This window comes from Ranitomeya variabilis, chromosome 2, assembly GCF_051348905.1.
Source record: "Ranitomeya variabilis isolate aRanVar5 chromosome 2, aRanVar5.hap1, whole genome shotgun sequence".
NCBI classification, from domain to species: domain Eukaryota; kingdom Metazoa; phylum Chordata; class Amphibia; order Anura; family Dendrobatidae; genus Ranitomeya; species Ranitomeya variabilis.
In genome coordinates this window covers 465353100-465372034 of record NC_135233.1, presented here as the reverse complement: position 1 = coordinate 465372034, position 18935 = coordinate 465353100, and the positions used below count along the sequence as shown (strand labels likewise).

Sequence of the window (18935 nt, the reverse complement as noted above, 5' to 3'; positions counted from 1 at the left end):
ACAAGGGGGCCACGTAAAACGCAGATTGTGCCCCCTCCGCAATCCAAATATTAATTTGGACAAGATGTCACAGACAAGGAGTGAACGTGTCCTCACCCCAAAGATACCTCATGATGTGACGTTCCCCCAACTACCGCCCTGGATCCCCCCATAAGTATGCCCGCTCAGCTGGGTGGAGTGTACAGGTGTTTTCTTACCTCCTGAGACAACGGAAGGATGAGGCATTGAAAAGGAACATGCGGGAGCCTGCGTTTGCCTGGATCACCCGACATAGCCTCAAACTACTGGATACATGAAGGGGCGATGGAGGGGCCGTCCCCGCTGTGAGCTAGAAGCCTCTCGTATAAACGATGCCTCCGCGCCACCATGAACAGTGCCAGGCACAGTGTCCATGAACAGTGCCAGCCAGTGCCCCATGAATAGTGCCAAGCACAGTGCCCCCATGAATAGTGCCAAGCACAGTGCCCCCATGAATAGTGCCAGGCACAGTGCCCTCATGAATAGTGCCAGGCACAGTGCCCTCATGAACAGTGCCAAGCACAGTGCCCCCATGAATAGTACTAGGCATAGTGCCCCCTCATGAATAGTGCCAGGCACAGTGCCCCATGAACAGTGCCAGGCACAGTGCCCTCATGAATAGTGCCAGGCACAGTGCCCCCATGAATAGTGCCAGGCACAGTGCCCCCATGAATAGTACTAGGCATAGTGCCCCCTCATGAATAGTGCCAGGAACAGTGCCCTCATGAACAGTGCCAGGCACAGTGCCCCCATGAATAGTACTAGGCATAGTGCCCCCTCATGAATAGTGCCAGGAACAGTGCCCTCATGAACAGTGCCAGGCACAGTGCCCCCATGAATAGTGCCAGGCACAGTGCCCTCATGAATAGTGTCAGTCACAGTGCCCTCATGAATAGTTCCAGGCACAGTGCCCTCATGAATAATGCCAGGCACAGTGCCCTCATGAATAGTGCCAGGCACAGTGCCCCCATGAATAGTGCCAGGCACAGTGCCCTCATGAATAGTGCCAGGCACAGTGCCCTCATGAATAGTGCCAGGCACAGTGCCTCATGAACAGTGCCAGGCACAGTGCCCTCATGAATAGTGCCAGGTACAGTGCCCTCATGAATAGAATGAGTCACAGTGCCCTCATGAATAGTGCCAGGCACAGCGCCCTCATGAATAGTGCCAGGCACAGTGCCCTCATCAATAGTGCCAGGCACAGTGCCCTCATGAATAGTGCCTGACACAGTGCCCCCATGAATAGTACTAGGCATAGTGCCCCCTCATGAATAGTGCCAGGCATAGTGCCCTCATAAATAGTGCCAGGCACAGTGCCCCCATGAATAGTACTAGGCATAGTGCCCTCTCATGAATAGTGCCAGGAACAGTGCCCCCATGAACAGTACTAGGCATAGTGCCCCTTCATGAATAGTGCCAGGCACAGTGCCCTCATGAATAGTGCCAGGCACAATGCCCCCATGAATAGCACTAGGCATAGTGCCCCCTCATGAATAGTGCCAGGCACAGTGCCCTCATGAATAGTGCCAGGCACAGTGCCCCCATGAATAGCACTAGGCATAGTGCCCCCTCATGAATAGTTCCAGGCACAGTGCCCTCATGAATAATGCCAGGCACAGTGCCCTCATGAATAGTGCCAGGCACAGTGCCCTCATGAATAGGGCCAGGCACAGTGCCCCCATGAATAGTGCCAGGCACAGTGCCCTCATGAATAGTGCCAGGCACAGTGCCCTCATGAATAGTGCCAGGCACAGTGCCTCATGAATAGTGCCAGGCACAGTGCCCTCATGAATAGTGCCAGGTACAGTGCCCTCATGAATAGAATGAGTCACAGTGCCCTCATGAATAGTGCCAGGCACAGTGCCCTCATGAATAGTACTTGGCATAGTGCCCCCTCATGAATAGTGCCAGGCACAGTGCCCTCATGAATAGTGCCAGGCACAGTGCCCTCATCAATAGTGCCAGGCACAGTGCCCTCATGAATAGTGCCTGACACAGTGCCCCCATGAATAGTACTAGGCATAGTGCCCCCTCATGAATAGTGCCAGGCATAGTGCCCTCATAAATAGTGCCAGGCACAGTGCCCCCATGAATAGTACTAGGCATAGTGCCCTCTCATGAATAGTGCCAGGAACAGTGCCCTCATGAATAGTGCCAGGCACAATGCCCCCATGAATAGTGCCAGGCACAGTGCCCTCATGAATAGTGCCAGGCACAATGCCCCCATGAATAGCACTAGGCATAGTGCCCCCTCATGAATAGTGCCAGGCACAGTGCCCTCATGAATAGTGCCAGGCACAGTGCCCCCATGAATAGCACTAGGCATAGTGCCCCCTCATGAATAGTGCCAGGCACAGTGCCCTCATGAATAGTGCCAGGCACAGTGCCCCCATGAATAGCACTAGGCATAGTGCCCCCTCATGAATAGTGCCAGGCACAGTGCCCTCATGAATAGTGCCAGGCACAATGCCCCCATGAATAGCACTAGGCATAGTGCCCCCTCATGAATAGTGCCAGGCACAGTGCCCTCATGAATGATGGTGTAGCTCCCCAGCGCCGCTAGTATACTGGTGTGGGGCCCCCACGCGTGTCCTCCACAGTTAACCCCTTGCTGGCCGCCGCTCTCCTCCTGTCTCCTCCCCGCTCCTCTCCCTCCTCCTTCCTCTCCTCCCCTCTCCTCCCTTCCTCAGTCTCTGCTCTTCTCTGGCCGCTGTCTCCTCGCACTTTTCCTCCGTCCTCCCCTGCAGCCATGGCGGGGGCCCGGCCCGGGGTCCATGCCCTCCAGCTGGAGCCAGTCCGGGTGCCGGAGACCCTGCAGCGGGGCAGCAAGTTCATCAAGTGGGATGAGGTGAGCGGGGCACGGCCAGGATGTCAGGGGTTAATAGTGAGGGGGCAGGTCCCGGCCGTCACACAGGGGGCGCTGCACGCTCCGGGCAGACCTGTGGCATGCTGGCACTTGTTGTTCTGCTTTACAGAAAGTTTTCGTTATGATGTAGTGTTCTTAACCCGAGGCCTGCTGCTTGTCATCCAGTGTGGTACTACAACTCCCAGCGTGCCATGACAGCCGCAGGATGAGGGCTTCAGTCCATGGACGTGCTCGGAGTTGTCCATGTGCGCTGTACAGATGACAGGGCCACAGTTACATAACTTTATATCTCCATAGATCAATAGATGCAGATCAGATAAAGCAAGGTTGTATGTGATCCAGAGATCTGTGTCCAACCGTGTGAGATGTGTGTACAATCATGTGAGCGGTGCGTACAATCGTATGTGAGCTCTATGTACAATCGTGAGCGGTGCGTACAATCGTATGTGAGATGTGTACAATCGTGTGAGCGGTGTGTACAATTGTATGTGAGATCTATGTACAATCATGTGAGATCTATGTACAATCATGTGAGCGGTGCGTGCAATCGTATGTGAGATCTATGTACAATCGTGAGCGGTGCGTGCAATCGTATGTGAGATGTATACAATCGTGTGAGCGGTGTGTACAATCGTATGTGAGATCTATGTACAATCATGTGAGCGGTGTGTACAATCGTATGTGAGATCTATGTACAATCATGTGAGCGGTGCGTACAATCATGTGAGATCTATGTACAATCATGTGAGCGGTGCGTGCAATCGTATGTGAGATCTATGTACAATCATGTGAGCGGTGCGTGCAATCGTATGTGAGATCTATGTACAATCATGTGAGCGGTGCGAGCAATCGTATGTGAGATCTATGTACAATCATGTGAGCGGTGCGAGCAATCGTATGTGAGATCTATGTACAATCATGTGAGCGGTGCGTACAATCGTATGTGAGATCTATGTACAATCATGTGAGCGGTGTGAGCAATCGTATGTGAGATCTATGTACAATCATGTGAGCGGTGTGAGCAATCGTATGTGAGATCTATGTACAGTCATGTGAGCGGTGCGTACAATCGTATGTGAGATCTATGTACAATCATGTGAGCGGTGTGAGCAATCGTATGTGAGATCTATGTACAATCATGTGAGCGGTGTGAGCAATCGTATGTGAGATCTATGTACAATCATGTGAGCGGTGTGAGCAATCGTATGTGAGATCTATGTACAATCATGTGAGCGGTGTGAGCAATCGTATGTGAGATCTATGTACAATCATGTGAGCGGTGCGTGCAATCGTATGTGAGATCTATGTACAATCATGTGAGCGGTGTGAGCAATCGTATGTGAGATCTATGTACAGTCATGTGAGCGGTGCGTGCAATCGTATGTGAGATCTATGTACAATCATGTGAGCGGTGTGAGCAATCGTATGTGAGATCTATGTACAATCATGTGAGCGGTGCGTACAATCGTATGTGAGCTCTATGTACAATCGTGAGCGGTGCGTACAATCGTATGTGAGATCTATGTACAATCATGTGAGATCTATGTGCAATTGCTTAGGGTTAGTATGTACAAGTGAGTGACTTTCTACAATCTCACACAAGGTGTGTGTAGGATCTCCTGTGAGTGATGGGTACAATTAGATGAAGGGTCTGTAGCATTGCATGTGTCGTACATACAGTACAGACCAAAAGTTTGGACACACCTCATTTAAAGATTTTTCTATATTTTCATGACTATGAAAATTGTACATTCACACTGAAGGCATCAAAACTATGAATTAACACATGTGAAATGATATACTTAATTTCAGTTGTTTCACACTTTTTTGTTATGTCTTATTTTCTAGGTTCTTCAAAGTAGCCACCTTTTGCTTTGATGACTGCTTTGCACACTCTTGGCATTCTCTTGATGAGCTTCAAGAGGTAGTCACCGGGAATGGTTTTCACTTCACAGGTGGGCCCTGTCAGGTTTAATAAGTGGGATTTCTTGCCTTATAAATGGGGTTGGGACCATCAGCTGCGTTGAGCAGAAGTCTGGAGGATACACAGCTGATAGTCCTACTAAATAGACTGTTAGCTGCTTTTTTCTTGCCATAATAAAATTCTAAGTAAAGAAAAACGAGTGGCCATCATTACTTTAAGAAATGAAGGTCAGTCAGTCCGAAAAATTGGGAAAACTTTGAAAGTGTCCCCAAGTGCAGTGGCAAAAACCATCAAGTGCTACAAAGAAACTGGCTCACATGAGGACCGCCCCAGGAAAGGAAGACCAAGAGTCACCTCTGCTTCTGAGGATAAGTTTATACGAGTCACCAGCCTCAGAAATCGCAGGTTAACTGCAGCTCAGATTAGAGACCAGGTCAATGCCACACAGTTCTAGCAGCAGACACATCTCTACAACAACTGTTAGGGTCCCTTTCCACTTGCGAGATAAAAAACGGTCCGTAATCTGGACCGAAAAAACGGATGGAACGTATGCGATTGTCATGCGAGTGTTATGCGAGTGCCATGCGATTTTTTAATCGCACCATCCGTATGACATCAGTATGACATCCGTATTGCTGTCCGATTTTTACGCACCAGTGTCCTTTGAAAAGCCGGCAATTCAGCGCTGTGTACAGTAAAATCACACTGACAGGTTAGAATAGAGTAGATATATGCACATAGAATGTGTATATATACATATATACATGTCAGTGAGACACCTATATATGTATATTTATATTTAATGCAGCGCTAGATAGCATAAAAGCCTCTAATTCAATTGCCGGCTTTTTCCTTCTCCTTCACAAACCCGACAGGATATGAGACATGGTTTACATACAGTAAACCTTCTCATATCCCCATTTTTTTTGCATATTCCACACTACTAATGTTAGTAGTGTGTATGTGCAAAATTTGGCCGCTGTAGCTGCTAAAATAAAGGGTTAAATGGCGGGAAAAATTGGCGTGGGCTCCCGCGCAATTTTCTCCGCCAGAGTGGTAAAGCCAGTGACTGAGGGCAGATATTAATAGCCAGGAGAGGGTCCATGGTTATTGGCCCCCCCGTGGCTAAAAACATCTGCCCCCAGCCACCCCAGAAAAGGCACATCTGGAAGATGCGCCTATTCTGGCACTTGGCCACTCTCTTCCCACTCCCTGTAGCGGTGGGATATGGGGTAATGAAGGGTTAATGCCACCTTGCTATTGGAAGGTGACATTAAGCCAGATTAATAATGGAGAGGCGTCAATTATTACACCTATCCATTATTAATCCAATTGTTTGAAAGGGTAAAAAAACACACACACACGTGATTAAAAAGTATTTTAATGAAATAAACACAGCGGTTGTTTTAATAATTTATTGCTCTCTCATTCCATTTTCATACCCTCGCTTGGCAAAACAATAAACACACAAGATACATACCTTCTGATGTACTGTCAGGTCCAACGATGTAATCCATCTGAAGGGGTTAACTAATATTACAGGCAGAGCTGCGATAATCCACTCGCTCGTACCTGTAATCCCCCGGGTGCTGAAAGGAAAGCAGTGATGTGTACTTACATTCAGTCGCGGTGATGCGCCCCTGCTGGATGTTCTCATGAACTGCAGCCTGGGAACTTTTTCCCACGCTACAGGTCATATGAGGACATCCACCAGGGGGCGCATCAACGCGACTGAAGGAAATGTAGGTCAATGACCTATAGTTACCTTCAATCGCGGTGATGCGCCCCCTGGTGGATGTCCTCATATGACCTGGAGCGTGGGAAAAAGTTCCCAGGCTGCAGTTCATGAGAACATCCAGCAGGGGCGCATCACCGCGACTGAATGTAAGTACAGATCACTGCTTTCCTTTCAGCACCCGGGGATTACAGGTACGAGCGAGTGGATTATCGCAGCTCTGCCTGTAATATTAGTTAACCCCTTCAGATGGATTACTTCGTGGGACGTGACAGTTCATCAGAGAGGGTATGTATCTTGTGTGTTTATTGTTTTGCCAAGCGAGGGTATGAAAATGGAATGAGAGAGCAATAAATTATTAAAACAACCGCTGTGTTTATTTCATTAAAATACTTTTTAATCATGTGTGTGTGTGTTTTTTAACCCTTTCCAACAATTGGATTAATAATGGATAGGTGTAATAATTGACGCCTCTCCATTATTAATCTGGCTTAATGTCACCTTCCAATAGCAAGGTGGCATTAACCCTTCATTACCCCATATCCCACCGCTACAGGGAGTGGGAAGAGAGTGGCCAAGTGCCAGAATAGGCGCATCTTCCAGATGTGCCTTTTCTGGGGTGGCTGGGGGCAGATGTTTTTAGCTATGGGGGGGCCAATAACCATGGACCCTCTCCTGGCTATTAATATCTGCCCTCAGTCACTGGCTTTACCACTCTGGCGGAGAAAATTGCGCGGGAGCCCACGCCAAGTTTTTCCGCAATTTAACCCTTTAATTTAATAGCTAGATCCCCCAAATTGTGCACACAGACACTTGTTACATTAGTGAAGAGGAATATGTAATAAAAAAAGGGATATGAGATGGTTTACTGTATGTAAACCATGTCTGATATCATGTCGGGTTTGTGAAGGAGAAGGAAAAAGCCGGCAATTGAATTAGAGGCTTTTAAGCTATCTAGCGCTGCATTAAATATAAATATACATATATAGGTGTCTCACTGACATATATATATGTATATATACCTATTCTATGTGTATATATCTTCTCTATTCTAACCTGTCAGTGTGATTTTACTGTACACCGCACTGAATTGCCGGCTTTTCAAAGGACACTGGTGCGTAATAATCGGACAGAACTCGCATGTTGCGAGTGCTGTGCGATTTTTTTTCTCGCACCCATTGACTTGCATTGGCGAGTCTCGTCCGAGAATCGCAGCAATACGCAGCATGCTGCGATTTTTTTTCTCAGCCGATCCAGATTTTTCTCAGTCCGATTTCGGCTGAGAAAAAAATCGCAAATGAAAAGCCACCTATTAAATAACATTGGTCAGAGTGCAATCCGATTTTTAATCGGATTGCACGCATCCGTTTTCCTCGCAAGTGGAAAGGGACCCTTTAGAGGAGACTTTGTGCAGCAGGCCTTCATGGTAAAATAGCTGCTGGGAAACCATTGCTAAGGACAGGCAACAAGCAGAAGATACTTGTTTGGGCTAAAGACGACAAGGAATGGACATTAGACCAGTGGAAATCTGTGCTTTGGTCTGATGAGTCCAAATTTGAGATCTTTGGTTCCAACCACCGTGTCTTTGTGCGACGCAGAAAAGGTGAACGGATGGACTCTACATGCCTGGTTCCCACCGTGAAGCATGGAGGAGGAGGTGTGATGGTGTGTGGGTGCTTTGCTGGTGACACTGTTGGGGATTTATTCAAAATTGAAGGCATACTGAACCAGCATGGCTACCACAGCATCTTGCAGCGGCATGCTATTCCATCCGGTTTGCGTTTAGTTGGACCATCATTTATTTTTCAACAGGACAATGACCCCAAACACACCTCCAGGCTGTGTAAGGGCTATTTGACCAAGAGGGAGAGTGATGGGGTGCTACGCCAGATGACCTGGCCTCCACAGTCACCAGACCTGAACCCAATCGAGATGGTTTGGGGTGAGCTGGACCGCAGATTGATGGCAAAAGGGCCAACAAGTGCTAAGCGTCTCTGGGAACGCCTTCAAGATTGTTGGAAGACCATTCTCGGTGACTACCTCTTGAAGCTCATCAAGAGAATGCCAAGAGTGTGCAAAGCAGTCATCAAAGCAAAAGGTGGCTACTTTGAAGAACCTAGAATATAAGACATAATTTCAGTTGTTTCACACTTTTTTGTTAAGCATATAATTCCACATGTGATAATTTAGTTTTGATGCCTTCAGTGTGAATGTACAATTTTCATAGTCATGAAAATACAGAACAATCTTTAAATGAGAAGGTGTGTCCAAACTTTTGCTCTTTACTGTACATGTTGTACATACATGTCGTACATACTATGCACATGTCGTACATACATGTGTCGTACATGTCCTGTGGCTGCAGTGTTGGGCCGGGAGCGGACATTATAGTGCTGTGTCCCCGTCTTGCAGGTTCGGGTTGTGACGTGGCAGAGGCTTCCACCACTGTTGGCATTAATAGAAGCCATGCAGTCTGCGGACGCCGTGCCTCTACCAATGTCTGGGGGTGTAACACATACTTACAGGGGGGACTGACGTTGATTGGCTGATGACTGTGGCATATGTGTCGTTACATTGTGTCAGCGTGAATCGGTGCTCTCCGGCTGTTGCCTGAATTCAGAGTTCTTCTTGATCTCTATGGGGGGACTTGGTCTCCATCCTTGGGGAGTAGAACAATGCCGGGGGCCCAGACATTAGCAGCCGGCATCTCTTGGGTTCTTTCTGAGCTCTGAGCCATTGTACCTACAGGGGAAGGCTCTTACCTGTGCCATCAAGTGCACAAAATCCGCCACATTGTACAGTATCAGCCAAGTGTTGGATTAATTTTCTGCAGCAATTGTCTTTTGTTGCTTTTTTTTTTTCTCATCTGCATCCTGTCCATTTCTGCTGCTGAAGCGCTTCTTTTTTGGGGACGGATTTTACCCTTTCATGTCAGTGGGGACCTGAAGTCCGCAGGTTTGCTCGCTGGCCTGGCGTTGTTTTGGTGCATTTATTAGTGGGTGTAAAAACGCCTGAATTAGTGCAAAAACCGAGCGAGGATTTTAGCTGCAGAAATCCGTTTTTAAATCCACTGCGTAGTGTAAACTTACTGGGTGCGAGATGACGTCTGGAGCGGTCGTGTGCGTGCGTTCGCTACCTGGGCGCACCTTTGGTCCATTTATATTTTGGAAAATGTGAGCGTTACAAAAGAATTTAACCCTTTTTGCAAAAGCAAAGAACTAGAACCCAGCGGACGTCGGTGAGTTGTGTCAGAGGGTCCTGACATTATTATTTCTCAGCCGTGACCCCATTTCCATCCGATCTGAGTGCTGACCAGGAAATGCTGCTGATGTTACATAACGGAGGCCGCTCGCTCCGTCCTATGTGAGGACCATCTATAGGGCCCACACGGACTACTCGCCAGCCATCTGATTCCTGTGGCTCCATGCTGGGGGTTGTAGTTTCGGGCCAGCTGCAGGGTACAGGCCGCTGCTTTGTGGTGTAACAAGCTGCACTCGCATATAATCCACCTTTGTATCTTTCTTCTTTTGCTGACGGCTGCGGTTTTGCCCATGTGAATTACGCCCTGGGCTGGATTCTGTAGCTCCAGCAGAGCGCCGCTTACACACCACAATGCGTCTTGTTGTTTTGTTGCAGTTGGATGTGATTTAGTCCTCAGTAATGAACCCGGCTTGTGTTACTTTGTTTACTGCCTGATCTATCAGAACAGGTTGTTAGAAAGCAGGACTATCCCTCTGGTGTCCCTCGTGGCCGGACGGTGGAGTAGTAGTCCTCCGCAATACATTCATGGTGCAGAGTTTATAGAATTAGGTCTCGTTTCTGACATTTCCAGCAGGTTATAAGCCTCCAATTCTGAAACTACACTTCCGATACGTCCGAACAGAATATTTTGGCTTGGATTTATATTGGTTGAAAAATCATCATCTAAAAACTGCCTCTAAAACATATTTGGTTTTTGTAACCACAAATATGTTTTTTGTTTGCTCCTTATTGTGGTTTTACATATTGTATGAGATGTAGCAAGAGGGATTATTATTGGCACGTTTCCAAGGCAAAGAAACTGCATCAGATGCGATCAGGCTATGTTCACATTAGACATTTTTGCAGTGTTTTTGTCTGCTCTCTTGGCAGTAAGAAACTTGCCTCCAAAAAGCAGGTTTTGCTTGTTTTTTCTTGCGTTTTTTTTTTCTGTTTTTGCTGCGTTTTTGTCACGCTACATTCGTCTCTTGTGCATGCTGATAAAGGTTAGTGCAAAAAAAAAAAATCTGATTTTGCTTCATCAAGTTTTGGCACAAAAAAAAAAATGCAGCTGCAAAACCTGATACCTGCGTCTTTTTTTCAGCACCTTTCAATGGGTAAAAAACACGCTGAAAGAAGTGACAAAAGTTGATTAAAACCTGCATCAGAAACTGATAAAAGCAGAAAGTGCAATAAAAACTGCATTAGAATTTGCAATAAAAAAAACCCCAGCAAAATTCTCAACACAAACTGCTACAACCGCTGCAAAAGCTGCATTAGAAGCTGCAATAATAAATCACAGCAAATCTGCAATTTGCTCATAAAATTGCCATAAGGATAAGTTCTACTATAGTCATTTGCATATATGACCTATTAATATGGGCATACAGCTTTCAGAAATGTTAGGCCGTGGTCAGACTTGCGAGTGTGATGCGAGAAACTTGCTCATCAATACCCGGCACTACCGGAGCCTGGAAATCATTAGCATAAAGACAGAATATAATATAACATTTCTCCACCAAAAGACCATTAATATGAGGTGGTAGGACTAGAGTAACATTTCTATTACCTGTATGCCCATATTAATAGGTCATATACGTCCCGGGAGTGACACATTCCCTTTAATTCAAACGCTGATTTCTCAGTAATGAAGAAACAGATCGGCCATGTAAAGATATTGCTGGACTTGTCTCTATAAGAGCTGGATGCATATAGAAAAATTTGGGGTGTGAAATCCTCCAGATGGGTTCCTTAGACATGAAAAAAAACATCAAAACATGATAAACAAGTGTGTTCTTACAAAACCGTGCACAAAACCACTGTGTGTTTTTAGGACTACGTTCCCACCGTCAGCTTTTGAAGCATTTTTGACTCTGCGTATTTTTGCTGCTTCCAAAACGCAGCGTCTTTCAGTTCCAACAAAGTAGATGGGATTTATAGAGATCTCATGGCCACTGTGCTTTTTTTTTTTTTTTTTTTTAATGCTGCGTAAACTGCCCTGTGGTGCGTTTCCAAATCCACAGCATGTCCGTTTCCCTTGCAGGTACACGGAGTTTTATGTGCAGATTTTCCCTTAGACTCGCACTAGATGCGGAGAATCTGCAGATAAAAAAAAAAAAACGCAGGCTTTTTTAGGGCTTTTTTTTTTAGTTTCTGCAGTGGAAATTCATCAAAAACGTAAGTATTCCACGTCTCAGGGTGTCAATAAAGTTTTGTCAAAGTTAAATACCAGGAAGTGTCAAAAACAAAGCAGCTTTATTTAAAGCATCACATCCCTAACGGAGACAAAAACTGCAGTGTCAGGCTATGTGCACACGCTGCGGATTACTCTGTGGATTTTTCCGGACTGATTTTGGTAAATCCGCAGGTAAACCGCACCGCGGATTACTTACGGAATTACAGCAGATTTACCTCAGTTTTTTTTTTTGGGTTTTTGTGCGGATTCCTATTATGGAGCAGGTGTAAACCGCTGCAGAATCCGCACAAAGAATTGACATGCTTCGGATTTTGTTTTCCATAGGTTTACATGGTACTGTAAAGTCAGGGAAAACTGCTGCGAATCTGCAGCTGCCAATCCGCAACGTGTGCACATAGCCTTAAAAGCACATGTTAAAAAAAGGCAGTAACCTAATTTAAATAGGTGCAACATCATCAAAAGCTCATCGTGGGAACGTAGGCTAGGAGTGGAGTAGATGCTCGCTGTCAGGGCCTGTGCACACGTTGCAGATATGTCGTGTTTTTTTTTTTGGGGGGGGGGCACTAAACTTCATCACAACAAAAACACAGCAAAAAAAGGCAGCCAACCCTGCTTTGTAGCAGCTTTTGAGCAGAATAAAAACATTCAGCAAAAATGCGAAGTGTGAACATAGCCTTAAATCAATTCCTATCAGCGTTTTTGCTGCAGATTTCACCCATACTAATGAGTGGGGGAAAATCTGCATCAAATAAAGTGCCTGTTTTATGCCTCAAATTTTCCTGCCAACAGATGCAGAAATTTCTGTACTTGACATGATCACATGCCCTAACTGATGCGTTTTTTTTTTTATGTGGATTTTGGCATGTAATCTGCTCCAAAAACATTGTTAAAAAACCCCCCTAAAAACACGGAGTTGGTGAATGCAGTGATTTCCTTACACTGATTAGACAGGCCGACCAGAATTGTATGCGCACTGAACAATCGTTAATCCAATCGTGCTGTGCACCATCCTACAACATCATGTTATCGGCAGCACATTTCATGTTGATGTGCTGCTGAAAATGACACCCAACGAAACAGGACTGTGCTCTTTTGTCAGGGTGACTGCTAGTCAATACTCAGAAATTAGAGTTTCTGCAATTGGTCATACCCCAACTTTTGGCTACTTTTTGTGCATCTATTCCATGGGAAAGTCTCATCGACCACATTAACGTACATTGTTGCATGTGCTGTCCGTATGCTATCAGCTTTGCATACATGTGTCTGAACGCTCACTAAATGGCCTATAATAATAACTTCTAATTCTTTACAAAAGTTTTTTCCCCAACTCTTTTAATAAATCAGACCGAAAAAATTCAGCACAAAAATATGCCAGAAAAGGAATCTAATAACCTCAGACCGTTGTCTTTTATCTCTCTCCGCAGACGTTTTCTAATGGCGGGTCTAAAGCTTTTACAGCTGGGAATCCGTTTCGCCATCTTTTGACTCAATACTTCAACTTTATTGCTTCTTCGAGTCAAATTAGCAGTTTGCAGGAAGGATAGGGGGTGCAGGAACCGTATGCGATCAGCTGATTGCCGTGCGACCATATTTTGCAACTTCTTTAATGGTATGAGAATGTGTCATTGGATAGTTGCAAATTAATTTACAGTCTCGTGAAGGCGTTTCTGAATATGTCCCTGTGCATTGGTATTAGATATACAGCTGTTTCTTAGAATACGGCTATTCTTGTAGCTACTCTTCATCTAATGGAGCATGCAGGCTGGAGGAAATCGACCTCTTCATACAAACCGGCATTTATTATCAATTTACGGTAAATGCTCAAACTGTGTCAGGCTTCCACCCATTATGCTGTTTCTCCCTCTTAAAGTGGACCTGTCACCAGGTGAAAAGTGTCCAGTTTTTGTTCTTATTTTATTCCGTCTGCTCCCCTGAGTATTCCAGTTTTTCTTTTTGTACAATCCGCCATATGGTTCCAGAGATATGTTCCTTTTTATTGTATTTATGAGGGGGTGTGGCTCACAGGATCCTCTGGGGAGGATCACGAACTGAGCACCTTTGATCTGGTGACAGGTCACTTTAACAAAGCTGTACAGAAACAATGTGCAAAAGAAGCCTATCCCCAATGATATATCTTGACTACTCGCCTCTTGACCAGCCCCCTTCACCCCCAAGCCGCTGAGCCCCAACCCCCCATATCCACCCTGGTTCCCTGTATCAGATTACAAATTTAAAGGGAATGGGAGATAAAGAAAAAGCCATTTTCTTGAGATCAGTAGAACTTCCAGCGGTCAGTCCTTCTCCGTCGTCTCATTGTCTTGTGTGTGGCTGCGGTACAACTGGCTGCAGCAGAAGCCTCTCCCCACCCTCCGCTCCTGTCTTCAGTAGGACAAAAATCACTAATTCTGCATTCACACATCCTTGTGTCACAACCATTCACGGACTAACCACGGTTCTCCTGACCCAATATTCACAGCCTCATATGCATATAAGCCTCATCTAAATAGTTTTAAAGGGATTGACTCAGCGGCTTAAATGGATAAAATTGCAAAAACTTTTTAGTAAAAACGAGCAAGTTTGCAATTTACCTCTTATTAAAAATACTTTCTGTTCTCAAGAATTTTTGATTCTGTTGTTTACTTCTCATTGCCCTTGGCTACCGACCACCTGCACCCTATCAGCTGCAATGAGTGCAGCACTTACAAGATCTATCCAGTAGTACTTGTAAGCGCTCGTCTGAAGATGGATCTGGACAGCTCCAATGTCACTGGTCCGAACTATTGATCAATAGCACTAAGCCAGAAGGAAGAGGAGCTCGTTGATGACAATATTTGTAACAACCCCTTTAAGTGATCTTCTGTGTCTGATGTCCAGAACATGTCAGATCTGATCCTGATCTCATATCTGTAGATACAAGCCATCTGTTCCATCAGCCACAAGTTTATCTCATGGTTATCAAGGCTGCTGAACTGTAGACTTGATCTAGACTTTGTTGGCACGTATGCAGCCAAGCATTTATATGGACAGTATACAGTACAGAGCAAAAATCTGGCCACACCTTCTCATTTAAAGATTTTTCTGTATTTTCATGACTATGAAAATTGTACATTCCCACTGAAGGCATCAAAACTATGAATTAACACGTGGAATTATATACTTAACAAAAAAGTGTAAAACAACTGAAAATATCTGCTATATAATTGTCTAAGGGTCACTTCCGTCTGTCTGTTCTTCTGTCTGTCTGTCACGGTTATTCATTCGCTGATTGGTCTCGCCAGCTGCCTGTCATGGCTGCCGCGACCAATCAGCGACGGGCACATTCTGGAAGAAAATGGCCGCTCCTTCCTCCCCACAGTCAGTGCCCGCTCCGTACTCCCCTCCAGTCAGCGCTCACACAGGGTTAATGGCAGCGTTAACCGACCGCGCTATGTCGCGGTCGGTTAACGCTGCTATTAACCCTGTGTGACCAACGTTTTACTATTGATGCTGCCTATGCGGCGTCAATAGTAAAAATATCTAATATTAAAAATAATAATAATTAAAAAAAAATCGTTATATACTCTCCGTCCGTCGGCCCCTCGGATCCACAACAGGCCTTCCCTGCTCGCAACGCTCCGGTAACCGGTCCATGCTGCGATCTCGCGAGATGATGACGTGCGGTCTCACGAGACCGCTACGTCATCATCTCGCGAGACCGCAATGCAATCTTCAGACCGGAGCGCGCGACGAGCATTGGTAACCGGCTGCTTTGATCCTGAGGCTCCGGAAGGTGAGTATATAACTATTTTTTATTTTAATTCTTTTTTTTTTAACAGGGATATGATGCATACTACGTGGCTGGGCAATATACTACGTGACTGGGCAGTATACTATGTGGCTGGCCAAAATACTACGTGACTGGGCAATATACTACGTGGCTGGGCAATATACTACGTGGCTGGGCAATATACTATGTGACTGGGCAGTATACTACGTGGCTGGGCAATATACTACGTGGCTGGGCAATATACTACGTGGCTGGGCAATATACTATGTGGCTGGGCAATATACTACGTGGCTGGGCAATATACTACGTGGCTGGGCAATATACTACGTGGCTGGGCAATATACTACGTGGCTGGGCAATATACTACGTGGCTGGGCAATATACTATGTGGCTGGGCAATATACTACGTGGCTGGGCAATATACTACGTGGCTGGGCAATATACTACGTGGCTGGGCAATATACTACGTGGCTGGGCAATATACTACGTGGCTGGGCAATATACTACGTGGCTGGGCAATATACTATGTGGCTGGGCAATATACTATGTGGCTGGGCAATATACTATGTGGCTGGGCAATATACTATGTGGCTGGGCAATATACTATGTGGCTGGGCAATATACTATGTGGCTGGGCAATATACTATGTGGCTGGGCAATATACTATGTGGCTGGGCAATATACTACGTGGCTGGGCAATATACTACGTGGCTGGGCAATATACTACGTGGCTGGGCAATATACTACGTGGCTGGGCAATATACTACGTGGCTGGGCAATATACTACGTGGCTGGGCAATAGCATATTCTAGAATACCCGATGCGTTAGAATCGGGCCATCATCTAGTGTCTTATATTCTAGGTTCTTCAAAGTAGCCACCTTTTGCTTTGATGACTGCTTTGCACACTCTTGGCATTCTCTTGATGAGCTTCAAGAGGTAGTCACCGGGAATGGTTTTCACTTCACAGGTGGGCCCTGTCTGGTTTAATAAGTGGGATTTCTTGCCTTATAAATGGTGTTGGGACCATCGGTTGTGTTGTGCAGAAGTCTGGTGGATACACAGCTGATAGTCCTACTGAATAGACTGTTAGAATTTGTATTATGGCAAGAAAAAAGCAGCTAAGTAAAGAAAAACGAGTGGCCATCATTACTTTAAGAAATGAAGGTCAGTCAGTCCGAAAAATTGGGAAAACTTTGAAAGTGTCCCCAAGTGCAGTTGCAAAACCCATCAAGCGCTACAAAGAAACTGGCTCACATGAGGACCGCCCCAGGAAAGGAAGACCAAGAGTCACCTCTGCTTCTGAGGATAAGTTTATCTGAGTCACCAGCCTCAGAAATCGCAGGTTAACAGCAGCTCAGATTAGAGACCAGGTCAATGCCACACAGAGTTCTAGCAGCAGACACATCTCTACAACAACTGTTAAGAGGAGACTTTGTGCAGCAGGCCTTCATGGTAAAATAGCTGCTAGGAAACCACTGCTAAGGACAGGCAGCAAGCAGAAGAGACTTGTTTGGGCTAAAGAACACAAGAAATGGACATTAGACCAGTGGAAATCTGTGCTTTGGTCTGATGAGTCCAAATTTGAGATCTTTGCTTACAACCACCGTGTCCTTGTGCGACGCAGAAAAGGTGAACAGATGGACTCTACATGCCTGGCTCCCACCGTGAAGCATGGAGGAGGAGGTGTGATGGTGTGGGGGTGCTTTGCTGGGGACACTGTTGGGGATTTATTCAAAATTGAAGGCATACTGAACCAGCATGGCTACCACAGCATCTTGCAGCGGCATGCCATTCCATCCGGTTTGCGTTTAGTTGGGCCATCATTTATTTTTCAACAGGACAATGACCCCAAACACACCTCCAGGCTGTGTCAGGGCTATTTGACCAAGAAGGAGAGTGATGGGGTGCTGCGCCAGATGACCTGGCCTCCACAGTCACCAGACCTGAACCCAATCGAGATGGTTTGGGGTGAGCTGGACCGCAGAGTGAAGGCAAAAGGGCCAAGTGCTAAGCATCTCTGGGAACTCCTTCAAGATTGTTGGAAGACCATTCCCGGTGACTACCTCTTGAAGCTCATCAAGAGAATGCCAAGAGTGTGCAAAGCAGTCATGAAAGCAAAAGGAGGCTACTTTGAAGAACCTAGAATATAAGACAGATTTTCAGTTGTTTCACACTTTTTGTTAAGTATATAATGCCACATGTGTTAATTCATAGTTTTGATGCCTTCAGTGGGAATGTACAATTTTCATAGTCATGAAAATACAGAAAAATCTTTAAATGAGAAGGTGTGTCCAAAGTTTTGCTCTGTACTGTATATCAGGTACGGAAGTGTGAATGAGCCCTTAGTGTTTTACATTGCATTTTCTGCATGGTTTGAATTCGTCACTTCCCCACACTTTCAACAGGAACTCTCATTTTTCGTTTCTCGGCGGACAGTGACCACTCAAGGAGTTGTAGATTTTAAGGAACACACAAGAATGCTCAAGGGAAAGAATAGGAGAAAGGTATAGCAGTCTTTAGAGCAGTTGAATTCTACAACTGGACGTGTGTTTCCGTCAGATTCTTTCTCCCAGTGTGACTAGACCCATAAGAGTATGTTCACACACAGCTTTTAAATGGCTCTTCTCCAAATAAACTTCTTTCAAATTATTTTTATATATTATTCCTATTCAGTCCACATTGCAGGTTTTATTTATTTATGTTTTTATTTATTTTTTTCCAGACAAGGACATATCATTTCTTTGATGCATGTTCTTCTTGGGATCCACAGCAAGCCGAATACTAAAGTCAAAAGGCTGCAAAAAAAATGTTTGAGGGAAAAAAAAAAACTCTGCAAAACCTTGTTAAAAATGCATCAAAAACTTCATCATAACAAAAAATAAAAAACGTGGATTTAAAAATCCACATTAAAAAGATGCAAAGTTTTTATAGTTTTTTTGGGGCGTTTTTTTTTCCAAATGATTTGTTTGTCAATTTTGTTGTTTTTTTTCATGTCTCTTATGTTACTTCTTTACTTTATAAGCTTGGCAAAAAAAAAAAAAATGGTTAAAAAAAAAATAATAAAAATTGAAACAGGCAAAATCAATTTAAAGCTATGTTCAAACGTTGCTTTTTTGCAGCTTTTTTTGATGCAAATTAAATGTTGCGTTTTATAGTTACAGCAAAAGCTATGAGAGTTCAGAAATTGCAT

At 45.2% G+C, this 18935-nt stretch overlaps 1 protein-coding gene across 1 annotated transcript in view; it reads left to right on the top strand.

Annotated features, from left to right (window-relative positions):
* Nucleotides 1–2701: 2701 nt before the first annotated feature.
* Nucleotides 2702–18935, top strand: part of PLCB3 (phospholipase C beta 3) — a 106496-nt gene continuing 90262 nt past the window's right edge. Inside the window, exon 1 of the mRNA XM_077287589.1 lies at nt 2702–2866. Coding sequence (XP_077143704.1) covers nt 2768–2866 — 99 coding nt within the window. The 5' untranslated portion in view covers nt 2702–2767. The remainder of the gene's footprint in view (nt 2867–18935) is intronic.